Source organism: Bos mutus, chromosome 2 (genome assembly GCF_027580195.1).
Source record: "Bos mutus isolate GX-2022 chromosome 2, NWIPB_WYAK_1.1, whole genome shotgun sequence".
Classification (NCBI taxonomy): Eukaryota; Metazoa; Chordata; class Mammalia; order Artiodactyla; family Bovidae; genus Bos; species Bos mutus.
The window spans coordinates 28,878,288-28,900,882 of record NC_091618.1 but is presented as its reverse complement, the minus strand read 5'-3'; the positions used below and the strand labels follow the sequence as shown (position 1 = coordinate 28,900,882).

Sequence of the window (22,595 nt, the reverse complement as noted above, 5' to 3'; positions counted from 1 at the left end):
ACTTTCTCTATAGTCCAACTCTCACATCCATACATGACTACTGGAAAAACCATAGCTTTGACTAGATGGACCTTTGTTGGCAAAGTAATGTCTCTGCTTTTTAATATGCTGTCTAGGTTGGTCATAACTTTTCTTCCAAGAAGGGAATGGCAAATCACTTCAGTATTCTTGCCTTGAGAACCCCATGAACAGTATGAAAAGGCAAGCCAGACGCCTGGGTTCAAATCCTGCTTCTGTCATTTGCTGCATCATCTTGGGCAAGTTACTTAAGCTCGCTGTACCTCTGTGTTCTCATCTGGAAAATGGTAAGAATATAGTATATACTGGGCTTCCCAGGTGGTGATAGTTGTAAAGAACTCTTCTGCCAGTGCGGGAGACATAACAGATGAGGGTTCAATCCTTGGGTCAGGAAGATCCCCTGGAGGTGGGCATGGCAACTCACTCCAGTATTCCTGCCTGGAGAATCCCATGGACAAAAGATTACTGTATCCCTGGTAGGCTACAGTTCATAGGGTCGCAAAGAGTCAGACATGACTAAAGCTACTTAGCATGCATGCATAATATATACCACATAGGGTTGTTATGAAAATGAAGCGGGTGCTACATGTAAAGCACTTAGAACAATGTTTGGCAATGGTTAGTCTTCACGAAATGATTAGCAGTTGTCATTACAGCCTGTGGGAGCCTCTTCCTCTCAGATGACAGTCTCCAGAGCAATGAAGTTTTCTCTAGAGTATTCCTCCATGGAAGTGGGGATGGTAAGGTAAGAGTCAGGGCAATCATCCCCCCACCACTTTCTGACAGAAATCTCTATCAGAGGCTAGAACCTGCCCAGGGGTGTGCTTTCACAACTAGCTCTCCACAGTCAGCGGAGCCCTAACTTGGTAGCATATGCCAATTTCTATGGTGTAAATATTCCCACTATGGCCTATTTCAACTGCTTCAGAGTATTCCTGAATATTTAACAATTTTATCGATGGACATGGGAATCTCAGCTGGTCTATAATGAGTACAGAAAAACTTGCTGTGGGATGCAGAGACCAAGAAAAAATGAAGACAGGGGTCATCCTGTTTTGGCAATAAACTGGTGTCCTTCTGACTAAGCAATGTTTCTCAAAGTGTAAGCTATGGACTATCTGCCATATTTGGAGTATTTGTAAAAATAAGTTCCTAGGCCTCAATCTGGATCTTCTTCGTTTTTTTTTTTTTTTTTTTTTTTTTTTTTTTTGCTGAGCTGGGTCTTCGTTGTGGCACATGGGCTTTCTCAAGTTTGGTGTGCACCATGGTGGCTTCTCTTGTTGCAGAGCATGGGCTCTAGAAGCTCAGGGTTCAGTAACTGTGGCTCACAGGCTTAGTCACCCTGAGGCATCTGGAATCTTCCTGAATTAGGGATCGAACTCGTGTCCCCTGCATTGGCAGGCAGAGTCTTAATCTACTGGATCACAAGGGACATCCTGATCTGGATCTGTTAAAGAAGAATCCTAGAAGTGGGACCACAAATCAGGATTCAGGCCCTGAGAAAGACCAGAATCAGCAGGGAAGGCACCTTAACTAGGGCCAGGCAAGGCCTCTGCACGCTGACCCCAAAGTTCGCCTAAACACAGTTAGACCAGAGAAAGAACTGATCTAACAATTCCATGATAACTTTACTTATCTAGAAACATCTCCTTGTTTCTGAGTAAAGGGGCTTTCCCTACTTATTCTGGTCTTTCTAGGGGCGTGAGTCTCTAACTTTTCACTGTGGATCATGAAGAGATTCTGTAGAATTCACATCTGCCTTGCAGCCCATTCTGAACAGCCCTCTGTTGCGACTTGGCAGACCTACTGGATGAGAAAGGGCCTGCAAAGAGGGTGGGAGCGCTGAAGGTTTTGTCTTTGGAGGAAGGTGCACACAGCCCTGGATGGCCCCACCCACGGTTCTAGGCTAACAGTGTATCAGCCCTACTTGGTGTCCTGGACTCCAGGGCTCTAACAACTTAAATAATTTTTATTACAAAAGGAAGAAAAGACCAAAACATCCCCAAATTTTCCCATGGGCTTCCCCCTCGGTGCCAATAAATAAGGTGGGGGAGACTGACCGGAGGAGGGGGTAGGGGTCATGGTTCAGCAGAAATGGGAATGTATAGCCTGGGCAGAGGCTGGGCAGGACATCCAGCCCACTGCCCCTGTCCTGGGCACTGTGATCACATTGGCTGGAACACACAGCTCTGTGTACTGACAGCAACAGTCTCCATATGTGTCCCGAGGAGTGTGGCCAGAGAGGAAGGTCATGCCTCAGGATGGCCAGGCTGGCTGCCCTATCCTGCAGCCTGCTCAGTTCTGGGCAGCATTGAGTCCAGCCAGCTCCCTGCCAGCTCCCAGGGAATCTAGCAGCATCAACTGAGGTGCAAGCCCACCCAAGAGGGGCCTAAGATGGATAGAATGGGCCCTCCCCACTGGGGGAGGCAGGAATGAAAAATCGTAGTGAGGGCTGGCTGGGTTGGGACCCACTGGCCTCAAGGATAGAAGGAGAGACCACTCCCCCATCGCCAGCTCAGCTTGCAGCTTTGTCACTACACCAAGATGGGGCTGGGGGACACTGGCATCGTCCAGTACAAGTCTCAATGATGTATCTTTGTGGTGGAGGAGATGGTGGGAACCAGTGTCCCCACTCAGGTCCCTTCCAAGGCCAATGCCCTCCTGGTGGGGAGGCCTTTGGACCCATGTGGGCAGTTCTGGGAGGGCAGTAGAAGGATCCTTTCAGCTCCCTGCCCCGGCCACGCCCAGCGAGTGGAAGCTGCCCTCTTCCAGCAAGAGACGTCCCAGGCGGTAGAGCAGCTGGGGGTACCAGTGCACACCCTCCCCTGGGGTCCAGCTGCCCCACGCCAAGCTGTGAAACAGTCGCAGGGGCCAGAAGGCCAACTGAGCCAGGTGGTGGTCAGCCACAGCCGCAAAGCAAGAGGCCACCACATCCTCCACCACCAGTGTCCCATGCCTCGTTAATGGGGCGTAGGCCCCCAGGGCCACGTGCGTGGAGACAGCTGCCACTCTGGCAGGCTGCAAGCCTGGCACCCCAGCCACCAGCACATACTGGCCAGGCTGCACTTGGCTGGCAAACGTGGCTCGGAAGTGGGCAGCTGGCTCAGTGTGATTGTTGGCTGTGAAGAGGAGGTGGGCGGGTGTGAGTGCCAGGCGGCGCGGGGGATCCTGGGTCTCGATGACCTGGAAGGCCCTCAGCCTGTCCGGCTCACGATCGAGGAAAATGAGCACGTCGCTGAAGGTGGGGTTCCCATCCTCCCCCATGGCCAGCACTCGGTCTCCGGGCCTCACAGCTGACAAGGCCACACGTGCCCCGCTCTCCAGGCGCACCTGGGCTCCAGCAGGGAAGCAGCCACCTGTCTTGGCTGCGGCTGAGTGCTCTGTGGGAAGAAGGGACATGAAGGCATTACTGGGTGGAGTTTGGATTCCCAGTCACTGCAGTCCTCCCCAGCACAGCCAGAGGTGCCCCTTGCTCCCAGGCTGCTCCCCCATCACCATGTCGTGTTCCCTGCCCCCCACTTTCTCTGCAGCTTTGAACCCACCCCCAGCCCGCAGTATGATCTGCCTTCCTCCCTAGTCTAATGCTTTGCTCATGAGAGGAGCATATTGAGGCTCCAAGCCCAGGGAGCATGAGGGAAAGGGTCCTTCGGAAGCCCAGGTGAAGCCCTCCCCCCGCCGCTCCCAATCCTGATAAGACTGAAGCAGTCAGAGAGGCTGAGGGTCAGCTGGGTCAGGAAGTGGCCAGCTGTGACTTGACACCCCAAAGCTGCAGCCTCGAGAAGGTAAGTCACTTCATGCTTCTGGGGTCTGGATGTCCCATTATTTCTCACCCATTTTTCAGATGCTCCCCCCAAATTGTCCTCTTGGACTGACATCCCAAGTTCTATGCCAGAACTGGCCCTTGGCATCTATATACCAATAGAGAGGAGGGCCAGTCAGTGGCAAGAACACAGACTCCTGGGGAAACTCAGAGTGAATGGCCAGGCCAGGGTGTAGCTCAGTGGCCAGGATGAAATCACCATCTTCAGTTCATGTGCTGGGTCCTTGTATAGGGACAGGACACAATGGCATCAGTGGGTGGGATGCAAGATACTATTTGGGAGTCAGTAGTAATGCAGGGAAGTGACCCCTCTGGGAGCTGGCATCGGGCCTGTGTTTGCAAGTGAGGGGTCGATGTGACTTGAAGTAAATATAGTTGACAGGGAAGTGCAGAGGGGAAAGGTCCGGATGGGGTCACCACTGTGAGCCTGGTGGAATGAGGAACAAAAGAGAGCCTGGTCTCAATGTGCCAGGTCTGTGAGTGTGATCGCTGCATGGGGCCAGCATGGAAGGCTGAGCCTGCAGTCAGGGGACCCCGCAGGCAGTCCACACAGGAACCATGTAAAGCATCCATGACCGGGTTCAGTGCACGTGGCAGGGATGCAGACAAGATTCGAGGGAGGGGGCGAGGTTCCAGTGCCTGCCAATTCTGATCAACAAAGCGGCCAATATGGGAAAATCCACTTTATTAAGTCCATTCTGTTTATTCTTGCCCTCACGGCTGTCCTTGCCCCCCAAAGTCCAGCTTCAGGGCCCCGGGGAAGAGGTCGGGGACGCCTGCGCCCCTTGAGAGGAGCAGACATAGTGCCTTAAAAGGCCTGACCTGCAGCCAGGCTGTGCGTTCTGAACCTCTGGGCTCCTGGCTCCCAGTCAGTCATGCTGATGTCTGGGCACAGCCTGGCCCCTGGCCCCACCCCCACCTCCCAGTTCTGCACCACTCTGTATGGGGAGGCCGTCTCTCTGTCAGCCTGGCTTTCTCCATCTGGCCAGCTTGCTCTGTCTTGCACCATTTGCAGCAGGCTCTGGACTGTGGACCGCCTGGTCAGCACCCAGCATCGCTGGGACAGGACCCTGTCTCCCTAGGCTCCTGCCATGACACTATTAGGCACGGGTGGAGCAGGTGGTCAAGAGCAGCAGGGGGGAGCGCCGCTGACGTCCTGGTCCCCGAGGTCCCCGCCTCCATCCCTGGGCGGGCCTCTTCACCTTCTTGGCTCCCGCTGGCCCAGCGCCGCCTGCCCACGCCCTGCGGCCCCGGCCCCGGGCCCAGTCCCCCGGCAGCGGCTCACCGGACTTGACGGAGCAATGCACGTGGGCCTTGGACTCGTAATACACCCAGTCGAAGCCGGCCTCCACTGCCAAGCGCGCTAGCAGTCCGTACTTATTGCGGTCGCGGTCCGACGTGGTGATGTCCACCGCGCGGCCTTCGTAATGCAGCGACTCCTCCGAGTGGTGACCGTCCTCGTCCCAGCCCTCGGTCACCCGTAGCTTCACTCCGGGCCACTGGTTCATCACCGAGATAGCCAGCGAGTTCAGGCGGTCCTTGCAGCGCTGCGGGAGGGGAGGGGACAGAGTTGGGGGAGGGGCTGGCCCGTGTGCAGGTGAGCGCGCAGCCCCGCCCCTTACTCTCCTACCGCACTCGCTGGAGCTTGGAAACCGGGGAGGGTACTCTGTCCTTCTCTCTTAGGAACAGAGAACCCTAAAGTGCTTCCTTCCATTCTAGCATCCCCTGACCCCACCGGGATCTGGACCGCGCAGTGGCGCCACAAATCTGGAAGGCGCGTCCATCCGCTCACCCGTGGGGGCCTGTCTCTAAACTCTCTCTCTCTCTTCTTGGAGTTACTGCACCTTTTGAGCGCCGGGCCCTTCTGTCTCACCAGGAGACCAGCGGGGGATCGCCTGCTGCCTGGAAGGTAAACGACGTACCGGAGCTGACTTGCCTGAGGCCGGCCTGCTAGGCGTGCAAGGCTCGAGGTGCCCAGTAGGTGTCACCGTAGCCCCAGGGCTGAGGCCCGCGAAGCGGCCTGGGCGCGGCAGGTGCGGAGCGCCTCGGCAGCCTGGGGGGTGTGTTGGAGGGGAATCCCAAGCCTGCCGGGATTCCTCGGCGCCAAGAGGCATTCCCGCTGGGACCCTCACGATCCCAAACCGGCCACGCCCGCTCCCGGGAAGCGGCAGCCCGGGAACCAGAGCTGGTAATCGGCTAGCGCCTGACCCGGCCAGATGGAGGACCACGTGGCTTGTCTCCCGCTGCGAGGGGTGGGCTCTGGGTTGATAAAGGCCAAGCAGCGTTCTCCCTGTGTCAAGAGCACTCAGCACCCCTGCGCCGCCCCTATCTGGGAAAGGACCCGAGAAACAGAGCGTTTAACCTCGGGGTGCCCACTTCATGCTCCGCCTCCCATGAAGTGGAAGACGAACCGCGCTGCGGGGAGGACGGTAGAGACAATCGTCTGCGCTGGCTCTCTTCGTACCTGGAGCCTGAGGAACCCCGCAGCTGACTGAGGAGAGGAGCCTGGGAAGAGGGGTCCTCCCACAGTCCTTGACTCTGAGGTGCCAGGAGCTGCCAGGTGTGGGCAGCCCACCTCTCAACCTACTCCACCCCTCAGAGCCGAGGGTCCCCACAGACCCTTGGACTCGGTCTCCCAGGAGCCAACAGCGGCTAAAACCCAAGGCCCCGTCGGTCCTCCTAGGCTGCAGTCTAGCTGGGGCGCTCACTGCCCCCAGAGGGAGCTCCGCGTGCTCCTGGCCGCCAGGCTTCTAGCCACCCACCTATGTCTGTCCCGCGGCCCCTGCTCCCCGCCCCTCTTCCCCCACCCCACCCCTCCCCTACTCGGGTCCAGAGCCCGGGCACGCGCTGTCAATGATTGCCCAGTCCGTGGCCCGGATCCTTATCTGCATTCCTCGGCGCACGGCCCGGCCCAGCCACCAGTCAACCTTCGCCCGACACCGCGGGCCAGCCCCAGCGCCTGGGCGCGTGCTGCGGGCCGTGGTCTAACTGCCCTCCCCAAAGCATCTAGAAAGCAGGCTGCATACGTGCAGTGGAAGCCCACCGAGGAAGGGGACCTAGGTCCCCTTCCCTCGAACTCGGCCTCAAGGAAGAAAGTGTGCTCCCCGTCCCGCCACCCCCACCCTTCCCCCAGGTCCTTGGGTTGAGCGCGCCTCCTGTTCGGAGCACTTAGGACTAGCCGGCACCCCAGCCCCTCTCTTTCAATCTATCCACAGTACCAAACCCAGGGATTCCCCCAAGTTCGGTCCCAGAGCCCGGCTGCCCGGCACCCCTACCCTTCAACTGCAGCTGCGCCGCTCGGCTCTGGGGACAGACACGTGGGCTCCCCTGCAAGATCCCTTCCCTACCTCAGCCTCCTGGCTCTACCATTGCCCGCTGTTCCTTTAACCCAGACCCCGGAGCGGGCCGAGCAGCGAACCGAGAGCGCGCGGGGAGGAAAGGCCAGTGGGACCCTCCACGCCCGGAGCTTCGCCTCTCGGGTTGCCGAATCGCCTCGACATGAAAGGGGCGCAGCCATGCGGAAGGTTAGGCCAGAGGGACTGGTGCATCTTGCAGGCGCGGGAGGCAGTCGGGTAGAGGTACCTCCAGGTGCCGCGTCTGACCTGAGCTGCCAGCACTCCAGGGCCGAAGGGGCCACCGCCAACCCGCTGGGCTGTGGCGCTTGGCAGAGGGGAACTCTTCTCACCGCCTCCAGCGGGCTCGGGGAATGCCAGCACTCCGCCGGGACCCCAGCCGGCCCATCTTGCCGAGAGGGGCAGGTGCCAGGGGGCGTGCCAGCCAGTCAAGGAAAGGTGCCAGGGGGCGGGTAGGGCCGGGCAGGTGGCGGTGCTTCGGCGGCGGCGCCCTGCGAGGGCGGGTCGCGCTCACCTGGGTCATGAGGCGGTCGGCGCCGGTGTTCTCCTCGTCCTTGAAGATGATGTCTGGATTGTAGTTGGGGGTGAGCTCCTTGAAGCGCTCGGAGCTGCGCGCGATCTTGCCTTCATAGCGGCCGCTGGCGCCCAGGGTCTTCTCGGGCACGTTGGGGCTGAACTGCTTATACGCGAGCGGCACGAGCTTGCGCGGCGGCCGCCGGCGGCTGCCCACCACCCGGCCCGGCCCGCAGCCCCGCGCCGCCGGCACCAGCAGCAGCAGCAGCAGCAGGAGCAGGCAGAACCGCAGGCGGGGCCGGAGCCGGGCGGGAGACATGGCCGGGGAGCCCCGAGGAGCGGCGGGCGAGGACGCCTGGTGGGCTGATGGGTGGACGAGTAGACCGGAGCGCTGCGGGGGCTCAGGCGTCCGGGTGGCTCCTGGGGGCTCCAGGTGGGGGCGCCATGGGCTGCGCGGCGCGGCGCACGGCCGGCGGGACTCAGGTGCGGGGCGGGGGCCCGTGGCCCTGGCTGGTGGCGACGCGCTGTCCCCCTCGGCGCCTCGACTCTGAGCTGCCCGGCTCGCCGGCCGCCAATAAATAGGCCGGCCCGTTTGTTTTGGCAACGCGGCGGCGGCGGGGGGCGGCGGGCGGCGGGGCTGCGGGCCGCCGGGCTGGGCTGGGCTGGCCGGGCCGGCCGGCTGGCGGGCCCCGCGGTTAGCACCCCGGCCCCGCGGTCAGGCGGCTGGGGCGGAGCGGGAGCTGCTGCCGTCTGCGGCGCAGCCCGGGGCCGAGTGAGAGGGGAAATGGAAGAGATCCGGGCTCGGGCCCCGCGCAGACCGCACCCTACCCATGTCCCTGCCTCCTGCGCGCTCGACAGCAAACCTGCGGCAAGGGCAGCGCAGCCTCCTCCCCCTCGGGCGGGCGGCCCCGGCACTAGCCAGCCCTCGTTCCGCTCGCTCCTCCGTCGTGCGTCTGCCCGCCCCTGCCCTCTGCGCCCCCCGCACTGCCTGAGTGTGCTCTCCCCGCCCGGACGCGCCCCACCCGGCCTTGGCCTCGCCTCTGGGCTCCCCGCGGCTCCGGGGTGCCCCGCCAGGCGCAAACCTCCAGTACAGGAGCTGCCGCCCCCACGGAGACCGCAACCCACGGCGCGGCCGGACGCGAGGGGTGGGGGACAGTGGCCGGACCGCATAGCCGCCTACGGTGTCCCCTGCGGGGAAGTAAACCCAAAAGGCAGGAGGCCGCTGGTAACCTGGTGCCCCACCCTGGCCCGGGGAGGCGCGCCCTCTCAGCTTGGTGGAGCTGAATTCTGTATCAACCCGGTGCGAAGCTGGGAGTGGGGCATCCAGCCTCATGACGAGTCAGATGGAGGACGAGGTGGACGTGAAAACATTGCTGAAAGGAGCAAAGTGAAGTTGCGGAGGCATAGGCCAAGGTGTAGAGAACAGCATCCTAAATAGTGACATCAACGGAATAAGGAATCCTGACTGGCTGCCGCCGGCACAAGGGAGCTGCTAAATAATTACTCTCTTGGTTCTGTTTCACAAATGAAAAAGAACAGAGAATGAGTGATGGCAGCTAGAGATGTAAGCATGGATAGTGTGTGTATCTTAATAGGATATTCAGGAAGGCTGAATGAATTAGGATTCATTCTGTTAAAACGAGAAAAGGCAAGTGTGTTAAAAAACAAACACCACTACAACAAATTACCTGATTTGGTTGCAATATTTTCTACAAATTTAATAGAGATAGAAATAAAAGGGTGAGAAAAGTTTAAAAATTCTCATTTCAAGAATATTAATACTGCTTATGTGTTTGATAAATGGAAGCTTTTAGATATTATTATACAAGCATTCTGCTTGCATTATCTAATTTAAATCTACAATTCCAAATGCGTTAGTATCCTCCCCATTTTACAAATGAAGATTTTGCAGTTCTAAGAAGAAAAGCAACTTGCTCCTGGCAGAAGGATTCAAACCCCAGTCCCACTCCAGCAGGACTTGCACCAGCTGACCCCAGAGCCCCAGTGCCCACCCAGCAGACTGGCTCTCTGGGCAGCACTCACTCACCCAGTTCAGTCTGAGTTTGGGACGTTGGTAGCTTTTCACAGATATACTCACATTTTCTCTTAATCAATTTTGTAAATACAAATTCAGAATCGGAAGGGACTCAAAACAGAATGTTTAATCCAAGCCCTTCGTAATATAGAAGAGGAAACTGAGGCCCACAGGAGGGGTATTTAGGATGGCTCCACCAGGGTGATGGGGGTCGTTTCCTTGGCTTCCCTTGGCTTCCCTTGGCTTGTGCCTCCTCCCCACACCCTGTGCTCGCCCTTCTATTTGCATTCAGATTCCGTGTCACAGATTACTTGCCAGTGACAGGTTACTCTAACATTGCTTCTTTTCTTTGAAAGCCTTCAAAATGCTTTAACATGTGAGTTCCCGGGTTCAAGAACCCAGCCCCCCAATCCTGTTCAGATTTCTGGGGTGCACTACTCAGCCAGGTCGGTACCTTTCCCAATCCAGACAAACAGGGGCTAATCCCATAGGTTTCCATGGTTGCCTATCCTAGATCACCTATCCTTGATCAAACTACATTCAGTTCAGTTCAGTTCAGTTCAGTCGCTCAGTCGTGTCCAACTCTTTGCAACCCCATGAATCGCAGCACGCCAGGCCTCCCTGTCCATCACTAACTCCCGGAGTTCACTCAGACTCACGTCCATCGAGTCAGTGATGCCATCCAGCCATCTCAGCACCACATAAATAATTCCTATGTGACACTGATCAGATCTTACCCAGGGATCTGTATTCAACAGGATCACAGCTTAAGAGAAGAAATGAGAGGAATGGCAGCATTAATAAGTGGTTATAAGGTAGAACCTCTAAGAGAAGCTTAAAGAAACTTTTTCACTTGGAGAAAAGAAGATTGAAACTGAATTTAACAACTCTTCAAGACCATGCATATGGGATAATAAGCAGGATAATGGCCCTAATCTCTAAGGGCAGAAAACGTTTAGGAAAGGAGTTGAATTTTCATTAGAGATGAAGGGAGAAAGATCTAATTTAGGGCAAAACTTCTCTTAAAAATTGTTATAAAACACCTGATTCCTAGTACTTATCCACGGGAAATACATAGGAATGCTCATATATGTGTGTACAAGACAGTGGTGGGGCTTAGGGCCACCCCGTTAGGGAATCATCTACCCGGTGCAAGCTAGTATAATAGGCCCAAAAGGACAGAAAATGCAAACAGACAAATAGAAAGACAGTTGTTGTCCTCAAGGTATTTACTATTCAACCTCAAAGGTAAATCATGAAAATAAAAGGCAATCAAAGCCATGAATGCCACTCATAAACAAGGACAGAATAATGCATTCTAAATTAGATAGGTTAATAGATAAGATGAACTTGATCTAGAAGAATATGGAATTAAGAAACGACTGGTCTAGGGTTAGACCTCTTGGAAGAAATCAGGGTTTTTTTTTAATTTAATTAATTAATTTATGGCTATAATGGATCTTTGTTGCTGGCCCAGGCTTTCTCTAGTTGCAGCACTTGGGTTCTCACTAGTTGCATCTCCAGGGCTCTAGGGCGAAGGGACTCAGTAGTTGTGGCACATGGGCTGAGTTGCCCCTGCAGCATGTGGAATCCTCCCGGACCAGGGATAGAACCCACGTCCTCAGCACTAGCAGGTGGATTCTTAACCAGTGGACCACCAGGGAAATCCAGAAATCAGTTTTGAAGGAGAGGAAGGAATGACTGAAAGGAATGAAGAGGACATTCAGGGAAGGGCAGTGGCTCTTGTGATCATGAAGAGCCAAGTTGGATGACCTAGTAAAAGGGGGGGAGCCCGAATATTATCTGATGTGATCTCCTCGCTCAAACCTTATGATGTATACACAACCATCTTCATTTTATGAATGAGGAGCTGAGGTTCAGAGTTTGTGAGGGAGCTGGAAGGGCAGGAGTTGGAATCCAGGCCTGCTTGCATGCATGTGTGCATGCTCAGTCGTGTCCAACTCTTTCCAACCGCATGGGCTGTAGCCCACCAGGCTCCTCTGTCCATGGGATTTTCCACAAGAATGCTGGAGCAGATTGCCATTTTCTCCTCCAGGGGCTCTTCCTGACCCTGGGACCAAACCCATGTCTCCTGCATTGCAGGTAGATTCTTTACCGCTGAGCCATCAGGGAAGACTCCATAATAATCCAGCTTCTTGGTGAGTAATTCTTAAGGCAAGCATGCTGGGCTGTTAACCTCTGTTCAAGTCAATGGTTTTTCTCTCTAAATTCAGGAGACTCTTGTTATCTTCATCTTGGGCTTTTAGGCTTCATACTTCTCTTTGACTAATCATTTCCCCAACTGGTTGGCATCAGCCTGACTCCTATGGTTGATTTTTTGAAGAGGTTAGCAACTCCACCAAATTTCACCCATATGCAGGAAGGAAAGAAGCATGCCTGTCTTTCAAGCTTCTGATCAGGGCAGGACACATTTGGAGATTCAATTAGAGCCACTCAAAACTAACAATGCTATGAATACTGGCCATTGATTAAAAATGGGAATGTCAAGTTACCTTTGCCCTAACAATAAGCTCATTACAAGGCACTTCAGAGAAATTCAAGCTCTAAAGACCTTGCTTTGATGACTTTGACAGGGTAGGAAAAAGTAGCAGAATTAGTTACAAAGAGTATTTTCCCTTCAAGTCAGAGACTAAAGGCTGTGGGAAACTTTTATAAACAGAAAGACCTTTGCAGACAGAAAGACACACATATATAAATATATTTCTGAATATGGATAATAACATGTTTACTGATTAATGAGCTTTATTTCCATCCCAGTGTCTCTATTTGGAAGAAATTAGTTGCTTAAAGAGACTCTTGGAATATACTAGTTCAGTGAATGTTCAGTAAAGGGGGCAGGGTTCTACTCTTAATACTCAAGCAACACTCCTGACACACCTGTCAGCTTTCTGTATTAGTTCACTCACACTCAGCTGTCTCTCTTGGTCAAGATAGCACCCTAGGGATGCCTGACATATAGCCAAGGGTCGATAGCCAAAGAAAGAAAGAAGGTATACAGCCACTTGCATTTTAATAACTTGTATTCTTAGTTTCTGCAAAATGACAAATTCATTCTGTTATGGTTATAGCTAACAAAATGGTATTTAACTCCCACTCTCACCTTATGACTGGGTTTCCTTGATGGGCTCAGAGGTAAAGAATCTGCCTGTAATGAAAGAAACTCCAGAAGATTCGGGTTTGATCCCTGGGTTGGAAAGATTCCCCAGGAGGAAGATGGTGGAGGAAATGGCAACCCACTCCAATTTTCTTGCTTGGGGAATTTCATGGACAGAGGGTCCTGGTGGGCTAGAGTCCATGGGGTCACAAAAGAGTCAGACACATCTGAGCATACACACATATGTGTACTTTTATTTAGTACACATTCAGTACTCATTTTCCAATTTCCTCGCCTTGGTTGCCCCAAACAAAAATGATTACATTCATTGATATCCACAGATTTATAAAACCACTTCAAGATACTGCTGATGTGGAGGTGGGGGTGTGTGTGTGGGGATGGGTGAGTGTGATAATCCTTCATATATTGACTCAACAAGTGTTTCTGAGAACCTACTAAATGCCAGACACTGTGTCAAGTACTCAAGATGTGAGAAAAAAAAAAAAAGATTCCTGTCCTTATGGAGCTTTATTCTAGTTGGGAGGCACCAGGGGGACAAAAATAAATACAGAAATGAACAAAATATGACTATATATAAAACAAACAAACAACAAGGTCCTATTGCATAGCACCAGGAACTATATTAAATATCTTGTAATAACCTATAGTGGAAAAGAATATGAAAAAAATCACTTTTCTGTACACCAGAAACGAACACAACATTATAAGCCAATTATACCTCAATAAAAATAAATAAATAAAAGTTAAAAAATATATATATAATGTGTTAGAAAGGAATAAGGACTATGAACACAAAACCTGAAACAGGGTGAAAGGTTGCGAATACAGCCAGCCTGTGGGCAGCCATCCAAGGTCAGGAGGCAGGTGACACTGTTAAGCAGGGTAGTCAGTGGAGGACTCATTGAAAAGGTGTGATTTAAGCCCAGACCTGAAGGGGGTGAGGATTTCAAGCAGATACCTAAGGGAAGAGAATTTCTGGCAGAGAGAAATGCAAAGAACTAAAGCCCTCAGGTGTTTGCATATTAGAGAAATAACAAGGAGACCAGTATGATCAAAGATGAAGCAAGCTGGTGAATTCCCCAGTGGTACAATATTTAGGACTCAGCGCTGTCACTGCTGAGGACTTGAGTTCCATCCTGGTCAAGGAACTAAGATCCCATAAGCTATGTGGCATGCTGTACCTCCCCGCCCCCCAAAAAAGAAGCAAGGGGGCAATGGAGTGAATAAGGTTGACTTTCTGATCACAAGGGTGTTTTTCAAACATTTTACGAAGCTCAGAGTGAAGATAACTGACCCTTTAAAAGAATTTATGTCATGTAACTATAGACACAAGATAATTAAGTAAAAGGAGTGATAAAACAGGATTTATCCATAAATTTAAAAAATTTTAAAAAGAGAAACATAGTCATGGCTGTTACTTTCTACCACACACTCTTGAAAAACTTCGGCGGGAAAAAAACTGTGCTTTAAATATCATCTTTGGCCTGCAGACTTCTTGAGAGCAGAAGATAAGTCTTTGTGGCAAAATACAGCACATAGCGTAGTACCCCCATTGCTGACTGTGCTGGTGAATGAGCATTCAAATATATGTGAGTTAATACACATCTAAGTATTCCTGTTTCTCGTTGAATATGGGTTTTTGTATCTCATTCCCAACACAGTTCCAACAAACCCATGCCATGCCTTTGAATTCCTTTGCAGTGATCTGGAATGTTCCTGTTGGACTTTCTCATTTTGCAATTCAAGTCTCTGTGCAGTATAACCAACTTGGTTCCTTACATATCCCTTCCTGGCCAGGAGTACAGCATTCTTTAGAGATTCCACGGGGGCTCTTTCTTCACATTGAATTCTTCCCACTAGTTACCCAAGCTTCTTAATGGTTGAAATGTTTTCTGTCATATTTAAATGATTTTGATATCAGTTTCATACCTGCTTCCATTCCATTTGATGACTACCATGAAGGTATTTTTGAGATTCCTACCCAGAAGCATACACATCTTTTAGATTCTCAGTCCCAGGAGGTATTTTCCAGATGTCTTTCTGGTGGGAAACTCAGCTCCCACCTGTTGTCCCTGCTTTAAAATGGCTTTGATAAATGACCTACAGGAGCCATGCTTGCCCCTGAATCATCACATAGCACCCCAGGTGGGAAAAATCAAGCTTCTCTGCTGTTGCTCCATCCCTGCCCTATGTGAAGAGACTGCACGCTCCGTCGCTTCAGTGGTGTCCAACTCTTTGCACCCCTATGGACTATAGCCTGCCAGGCTCCTCTGTCCATGGGATTCTCCAGGCAATGAGGATTGAACCCATGTCTTCTGCATTGCAGGCAGATTCTTTACCCACCTGGGAAGCCTATATGAAGAAATTAAGTACAGGCACAGTTCTGCTATTTCATTCTTCAAGTCCTAAGAACATATGTACATTTTGACCGTTCAACAGTCTGCGGTGTGGAACTGGGGCCTCACTCTACTTCACTGGTGACACCTCCGAAAGCAGCGTGGTGGCACCTTGTGCCCAGTGCATCCTGGGTGCATGAGAGCCAAGTACCAACTCAAAGTTGGCCACTTCACAAGCTGGGTGTCCTAGAACCTACAAGAGGAACGTCCTCTGCCTTGTCCTGAACGTAGCACCATGTTCATTTGTGCCCTTTAGCACAGCCAGACATTGCATCTTTTTCTTTTTTTCAAAATGCCATTGTACAGCTCACCTATTTCCTGTCTTGCTATTCTAATTATATAAATTACCCTGCCACAGTTAACTCATACTTATTAAAGAGCTACATAATGGACATTACTACTACTAGAAAACCACTCAAGTTGGGATATCAGTACCACCTTCATACACAACCACAGTATAACTTATATTGCTCTTTTATCAGGTTACTAATGAAACAGAAATGTTTATTACCAGCTCTCTCTCCCCCAACCAGTGCCTTTCTATTCCCTATATGCGACCTACGACCAACTGGCATTTCTTTGTGCCCTGGAAGCGCCAGGCAGCAGTAACAGATGAAATCGGCAGTCTTTTCTTCTCATCTGGCAGGAGTCTTTTTTCTGTCTTGAGTAAAGGCTCTCTTTACCACCCAGGATTCCTAGCAGTACTGTTCTTAACCCCAGAACACACATCCAGACCCTGCTGGGGGGTGGGGGGTTTCCCCACAAGTAGAAACTCATTTCACCACCCCCTCCTCACTCTTCAAGGCCTGGAGGTGGGGCAGCAGGGAGGCAGGATGGAGTGCCAGTCAAGAGGATTACCCTTCCCCTACTCCATCCTCTCTTCTCCTGTCACCCATTTCTGACCGGCTGTCGATCCTATCAGGGGTCCATAAAGCCAGGAGGACTCTGGCCCAGGAGAGGGGGGTAGGGGTTAGGCAAACAGGCCAGGGAGGCAGCTGGTTGAAATTTAACCACAATATTCTTGGTCTCTATTGTTTTGAGTGAGGCCCAATATTTCCACAGCAGGATTATGGGATCTGATTAACCACGTTAGACAACAATGCTGAGCTGGGATGGGCTTCCCCTTCCAGCTGCCAATATGAAAAAGTAAATACAACACCCAGGTTTCCGAAGGGACTCCCAGCAGCCCCCCAGACCTTACTCCCCAGTTCTGACCCCAAAGTGAGGTGGGGGGTAGGAAGAGTGTGACACTGCATACTCCCCTAAACCCTGGCCCCCGGCCCAGCAGGACGAGTAACCTGGCACAGTATGCCCAGGTGAGTCAATGGCTGTGCGCTCCCCACACCCTGCAGTTCTTCCAGCGCTTCTTCCGGGTTCCCCTAGGCTGGCCCAGATTCTCAGGAACCCATGAGAGTTAGGTGCTGAGAGGCTAGCACTCACGCAGAGGGTCCAGAAGTGTAGAAAGCACACAAAATCAGTTGGATTCCAGGACAGAGAGACTGAGAGCAGGTAGGATTCCACAGCTAAGAGGCTGAGCCTTTTCTAGAATGTTTTGGTGCTACCTCATGACTTCCCAAGAGACAGGGTAGAAAAGAGACCTCAGAATTGAGGGAAAGCATTGAGGCCACCATAAACAAAGTCTCAGGAGACAGTATTCCTTGATGGGTCTGGGCTGGGAGACAGAGGATACTACTTCACACCCTCCCCTCTCTGAATGTTTCCCCTCAGGGTGGGATCTTCTGAAGCTCTGTCCAAGAGAACCTGGAAGAAAGTTAGAGCATTAAGAAGCCCTTGACAAGAATACCTGTGGCAACTCATAGGAGGGCACCGCAGCTGGGGAAAACCCTCCCTCCACAATGTGGGCTCCCTTAATCTGGCATTTCTCTGCATCTAAGTGCCTAGCAGAATCCACTACAATTCTACAAGTCCCTGCATTTACTCATGTTGGTAACAGGGACTAGGAAGCAAAGGTCTTGAGCTCTGAGTCTGGTGGCTTCCTTGTAGAAAGTCACTTGCTCCTTTTGAACTATTTCTTCTTCAGGAAAATTAAAAGACAGAAAAATACTTCTGGGTAGAGCTCAGAAAAGCATATCATGATTGCATGAAAACCCAGTTAACAAAAAGCGGCACCCTTTAGTAGTGTAATACCAGCACAGTGCTATTTTTTGAGTTAGCATTAAAAACTGACCCTGTTCTCAAACTTATACTCTTGAGTATAACCCAGTGTAAGGATGGAAACAAAAAGCCCATAGGAAATGTGTATATAAATGCTGATTATGTTAATAGCACAGTGAGGAGGTGGCAAGAACAGATAAAATGAGCGTACCACGTCACGAGGAAGGTTAATTAAGAGGATTTTAGGTTTCCCCAATACTCTGTGGAGCAAATCCCCTTAGCTTTGTAAATAGGAGGAAATGAAGGACAGAATAATTGAGAAGAAGGAAATGCCCCTGATGACAATGTCAAGTGTTAGTTGCTCAGTCATGTCCAACTCATTGTGATCCCATGGACTGTAGCCCGCCAGGGTCCTCTACCCATGGGATTCTCCAGGCAAGAATACTGTCAAGAACGAGACCAAATCTAGGTGGCACGGCCTTTCCCATTCCCATTCCCACCACCTCTGTAGAGAATGAGACCCAGGCTCCTGCTTATCTCCCAGCCGACCAGGGAGGAGGAGGTCAGGAGGTTTATGTGAACAGGAAGGCAAGAAAAGGGAGTTCAAATGGACCACAGGACAAAATTTAAAAAGCATTGTGCTGAATGTTCAGGAGACTTGAGCATCTCTTCCTCCCCCAAGTGCTCCTTGAAGGTGAACCACATCAGACCTGTGGAAGGATACAGTCCAAGAGGAACAGATTCTTTCCAGTCCAGAGTACAGGAGCTCAGATCTCACTCTCTGCCACCTTACACCCTAGGGACTCTGGGATTCAGTGGGCAGAGACTAGAAGCTCCTTCCTTCCTTTTCCCTAACTTTACTACCCTATGGAGACCCTTCTTTGATTTGGAGGTCCACCTTATACCCTAGGGACTCCGGGATTCAGTGGGCAGAGACTAGAAGCTCCTACTTCCCTTTTCCCTAACTTTACTACCCTTTGGAGACCCTCTTTGATCTGGAGGTTGGTTGAACGGTGACAGAACAGAGAATGACCCTCGTGGGGTTTTCCGGGTTCTGGCTTGGGCTCTGCCTTTGGTGGGCTGCTGGGGAAGCCCTCAGTGAAGCCGGAGGGGAGGAGGTGCTGCCCAGCTGCAGTGCTAAGGGATGAAGATTTGTCTTCCAGCAAAGAGCTGGTTTGCCTGGGCTGACTGTGGGGGAGGGGTGAACCACCAGCAAGGCCAAGAAGGCCTTGCAGCCTAGGTGGCGCTATTTCTCTACTTTTTAGCTCAAGTTCCTGCAGGAACTTCCTCGAGGTCCCTAGTCCTGCTCCTGGTTTGCTGGCTTGCTGCTGTAAACCACCTTATATTATTTTTTTTTCTAAAAATACTCCAAAGCAATTGAAAGAGTCCCTTCTCCCACCAGCCAGCCCTGGCCCCAGCCCCGGCCCCGGGGAGCGGGCGGGTAGGCGGGGAGGTGGGCCACTGCTTTATTAAACACAGGGAAAACTAATATTTACGGAATAAAATTTATGGAGCAGCCACGAGAATTCGACCCTTTTATGTGCATGCGGAGTGGGGGTTGGGCCAGGCTGGGGGCCTCAGGGAGGGGCCCAAGCCAGGGGGCAGGGCTGGAATACAGCCTGGCTAGGCCAATTTGTCAAGGCAGGGGTTTCCCTGGAGTTGCCCTGGGATGAAAGATTTTCAAACACCACCCCTTGCTTTGGGGGGCAAGGGCTTCAGGGCAAGAATGCCCGAGGCAGAGCCGCGGGGAGCAATGTTTCTCCTAAGGATGTGCCTTTGGGCAATAGTCCCATGGGGGCAGCAAGCTTTGGGGATACAAAGGGCAGTGGGCAGGGAAGTCATTAGGCATATTCTCATTTAACCTTTTAAAAAAGTTACACATTCTTTTGAGAATATGAAAAAAAAATGCTCTTAGGATTTTATTTATAATTTTAGGGGATTCACAAGCCCCTGATCCCCACTCTGATTAAAAAATGCCTTCTCTTGAGACTGTGCTTTTAGGGCAGAGGGATTACCTAGTGTGAAGAACCCTTATTTTCTTCCAGTTTGCTGGGGAAGTCTCTCCATTTTCCATGTGGTCTCATACCTTGAAATCTGTCTATCTATACTATGCCAAGGGAAACTAAACAACAAAGTGAGTCATCTGATAGATTGTTTTTACATAGTTCCCTATGTACTTCAATGACAGTCACCACCAGGGCACAGACGGGGGCACTGGCCTAGAGGTAAAGAAACTTATCAGCAGCAACTGGGAATGAGCCATGGTGGAGCTCTCAGACTCTGCCAGCAGGTGAAGGCCTGGGGTAAGTCCTGGAGTCTGCCAAGGCTCCTCTCTTGAAGAGCTAATATGCTTAGTCGCTCAGTCAGGTCCACTCTTTGCAATCCCATGGACTGTGGCCTGCCAGTCACCTCTGTCCATGGGATTTTTTTTTCCCCCCCAGGCAAGAATACTGGAGTGGGTTGCCATTTCCTACTCTAAGGGATCCTCCCAACCGAGGAATCGAACCTGCGTCTTCTGCCATGCAGGCAGATTCTTTACCACTGAGCCATTGGGAAAGCCCTGAAGAGCTAACTGGGAGTGGTAAGAATATCCTCTTAAAAACAGGCAGGGTCATGGGAAAAGAATGGTCACAGCTGAAGACAGAAAAGAATGACTTTACATCCTTCCTGGAAAATGTTTTCAGTGAGGTATATAATAATGCAGTTCAGAACTCAGCAGTCTGGGCTCAAATTCTGGCTGCTACTTATTAGCTGTGTGACCTCTCATAGGGGGGTTTCCCAGGTGGCACAAATTCAAAAGAACCCACCTGCCAATGCAGGAGAAAAGAGAGACACAGGTTGGATCCCTGGGTTGGGAAGATCCCCTGGAGAAGGAAATAGCAACCCACTCCAGTATTCTTGCCTGGGAACTTATGGACAGAGGAGCCTGGCAGGCCACAGTCTATGCGGTCACAAGAGTCAGACACACACACTAAACCACCACTGCCACTTAGCAGAGTGGCTGGTACTCATGAACTGCTCAGTAGATGGTAACTGTTTGTTGCTGTTATTATAATCATCATTACTTTCTTATTACTTGGATGGTCCTCTTCCTCCCAAGACTTGACCTGGGGACAGAAACTCCAGTCCTATGTGCTTCTCTCTCAGTGCCAAGAGAGACCATGTGACTGAGGAGCCTTTGACCATCATAAGCAAATAAACCAGAAAAGGCCTCTGTGGGTTCTGCCCCGACCCCTTCCTCTACCTAACAGCTCCCAGTGAACGTCTGAGTTCTACTCTCCTTCCTGTCTCTCCAAGGTAAAGATTCAGATGGTATTACCCATAGAGGAAAACCTAGTAGAAGGCCAAGGAGCTTTACGAATGCTGGTCTGTTAAATCCTTTTTTTGGCTGAGCCATGCAGCTTGTGGAATCTTAGTTCCCTGACCAGGGATTGAACCTGGGGTTGTGGCAGTAAAAGCACGTAGTCCTAACCACTGAACCACCAGGGAAGTTCCAAATTTTGCTAGATTTGTCCAAAAAATTGACCTTATAACTGAGAAAGTCTATTTCATACAGGCTTTATATCTTTTCCTGCTAAGCACTATTCATTCTATAAGTCAATTCTGTTGGTCCCAGAGAACTGTGGCCATTTCCTATTCCCACTCATCCTATCTTTTCTAGTTCTTCTATTTACTCTGCCATCTGAAGTGAAGGATGGGAGAGCAAAATTCTTTTTTCTCCCACTCCAGGAAACTAACTTGGCCCTAGGGCTCACAGTTCTTTGTCATTTCAATCCCATGTTGTGCTTTAACCTGTTGTCTATGCCTCAGAAACAGATTAAAAAATACCCCATATCAAGCTGGACCAAGAAGCACAGAAGCCATAGGGCACAAGACTATGGAAAGAGGTTTCAAGATCAGTGCTCCCCAATGGAGGCTTAGCACAAGCCACAGAAGAGAAGCATAAAAAGAATCCTGAAGGATTGGACAAGGGCCTTGACTTCATCCAGAGACATCAGTGGGCTGGGATCCAGTAATGGGTTGGTTATATGTTCCACAGGTAAGCAATCTCAAAAGCAGGAGTGTGAGCGCTTTTTATTCTGTGCTAGAGAAAACAGTGTCTCTGAGGAGCATCTGGGAGTAGCTAAGGACTCTAGAAAGACAGGCAAGACTTCCTTAGTATGTTGTGCCTTTTTGCTGACCTGCCCCATATACCTAAAATCCATGGTAGATCCTAAGTCTAGAGAACCTTCCCTAAAAGAAAGGAGGGTGTGGGATTCCCAGAAACTGTCTTCCACTCAGACAAGGAAGGCCAGTGCCCAATGGATTGGAGCCAGGATTCCCTTGTTAACAGTAGCCATGCCTGTCAACATGAGCTTCAGTTATCTGGCCCTTACGGTGGAGTCTCTGACTGTATAACTCTGTGTCAAAGATGCTGCAGCCACAGGAGCTCCTTCCAAGGTAACACTAGGAAACTACTCTCCGAGTCCATCCTCAGCAGTTGAGATGGTGACAAGTTAACTGAAAAGCCCCCTTAGCTTCTTCCTCTTGACTTTCAACAGCTGAGGTTTCTGCATAGGGCCTGAAGAGACCTAGAAAAAAAAAGGAATCCAAGTTAATAGCGGTTTTGAACAGTTGCACTTCGGTTAGGAAAAGAATTTCCTTGCTCCCATGGCTCTGGCTAAGAAGGGGGTTTTGATGTCCATGTCAGGCTGTGAATGCGATGGAAGAGTCTATGCAGGAGAGGCACGCCGCATCCCTTTTCCCCTAGGGAAAAACTTTATAGACCATCACTGGAAGTGCAATAAGGCTGAAAGGGAGCCAAGGTCCATCATTCAGAACTGCAGAGAGACGACAGCAAGGGAACATGGAAAAGACCATGACTCTCCATCTAGAAATCCACAATCCACAATGGACGCCAGGTCACAAATATCCCCCCATGTTGGGTTAAGGCAGGGTCAACTAGGTGACAATTCCAGGGACCACCAGCTTGGGAGCTATGGATGCAGATTCTCCCAACTCTTTTTTTTTTTTTTTATTCGTTTATCTGGCCGTGCAAGGTCTTAGTTGCGGCACACGGGGTCTTCAGTCTTCACTGCGGCACAGAGGATCTTTAGCTGCAGCCTGTGGAATCTTTTAGTTACAGTGAGTGGGGTCTTCAGTTGCAGCATGCAAACTCTTAGCCGCAGCATGTAGGATCTAGTTATCTGATCAGGGATCTAACCTGGGC

The 22,595-nt window shown here is 51.3% G+C and overlaps 2 protein-coding genes across 3 annotated transcripts in view; both read right to left on the bottom strand.

Annotated features, from left to right (window-relative positions):
- Positions 1 to 1,967: 1,967 nt before the first annotated feature.
- IHH (Indian hedgehog signaling molecule) lies at positions 1,968 to 8,381 on the bottom strand. Its single transcript, XM_005889670.3, has 3 exons — positions 7,706 to 8,381; positions 5,124 to 5,385; positions 1,968 to 3,398 (listed from the first exon to the last, which is right to left on the bottom strand). The coding sequence occupies exons 1-3, from the start codon at positions 8,021 to 8,023 to the stop codon at positions 2,740 to 2,742; spliced, it is 1,239 nt and encodes a 412-aa protein (XP_005889732.2). The 5' UTR covers positions 8,024 to 8,381; the 3' UTR covers positions 1,968 to 2,739.
- A 4,701-nt stretch (positions 8,382 to 13,082) lies between these two features.
- NHEJ1 (non-homologous end joining factor 1) overlaps positions 13,083 to 22,595 on the bottom strand; it is a 100,488-nt gene continuing 90,975 nt past the window's right edge. For both annotated transcript variants that reach the window (XM_005889671.3, XM_070386560.1), the window contains exon 8: positions 13,083 to 21,957. In XM_005889671.3, the coding sequence (XP_005889733.2) occupies positions 21,883 to 21,957 (75 nt within the window). In that variant the 3' untranslated portion in view covers positions 13,083 to 21,882. The remainder of the gene's footprint in view (positions 21,958 to 22,595) is intronic.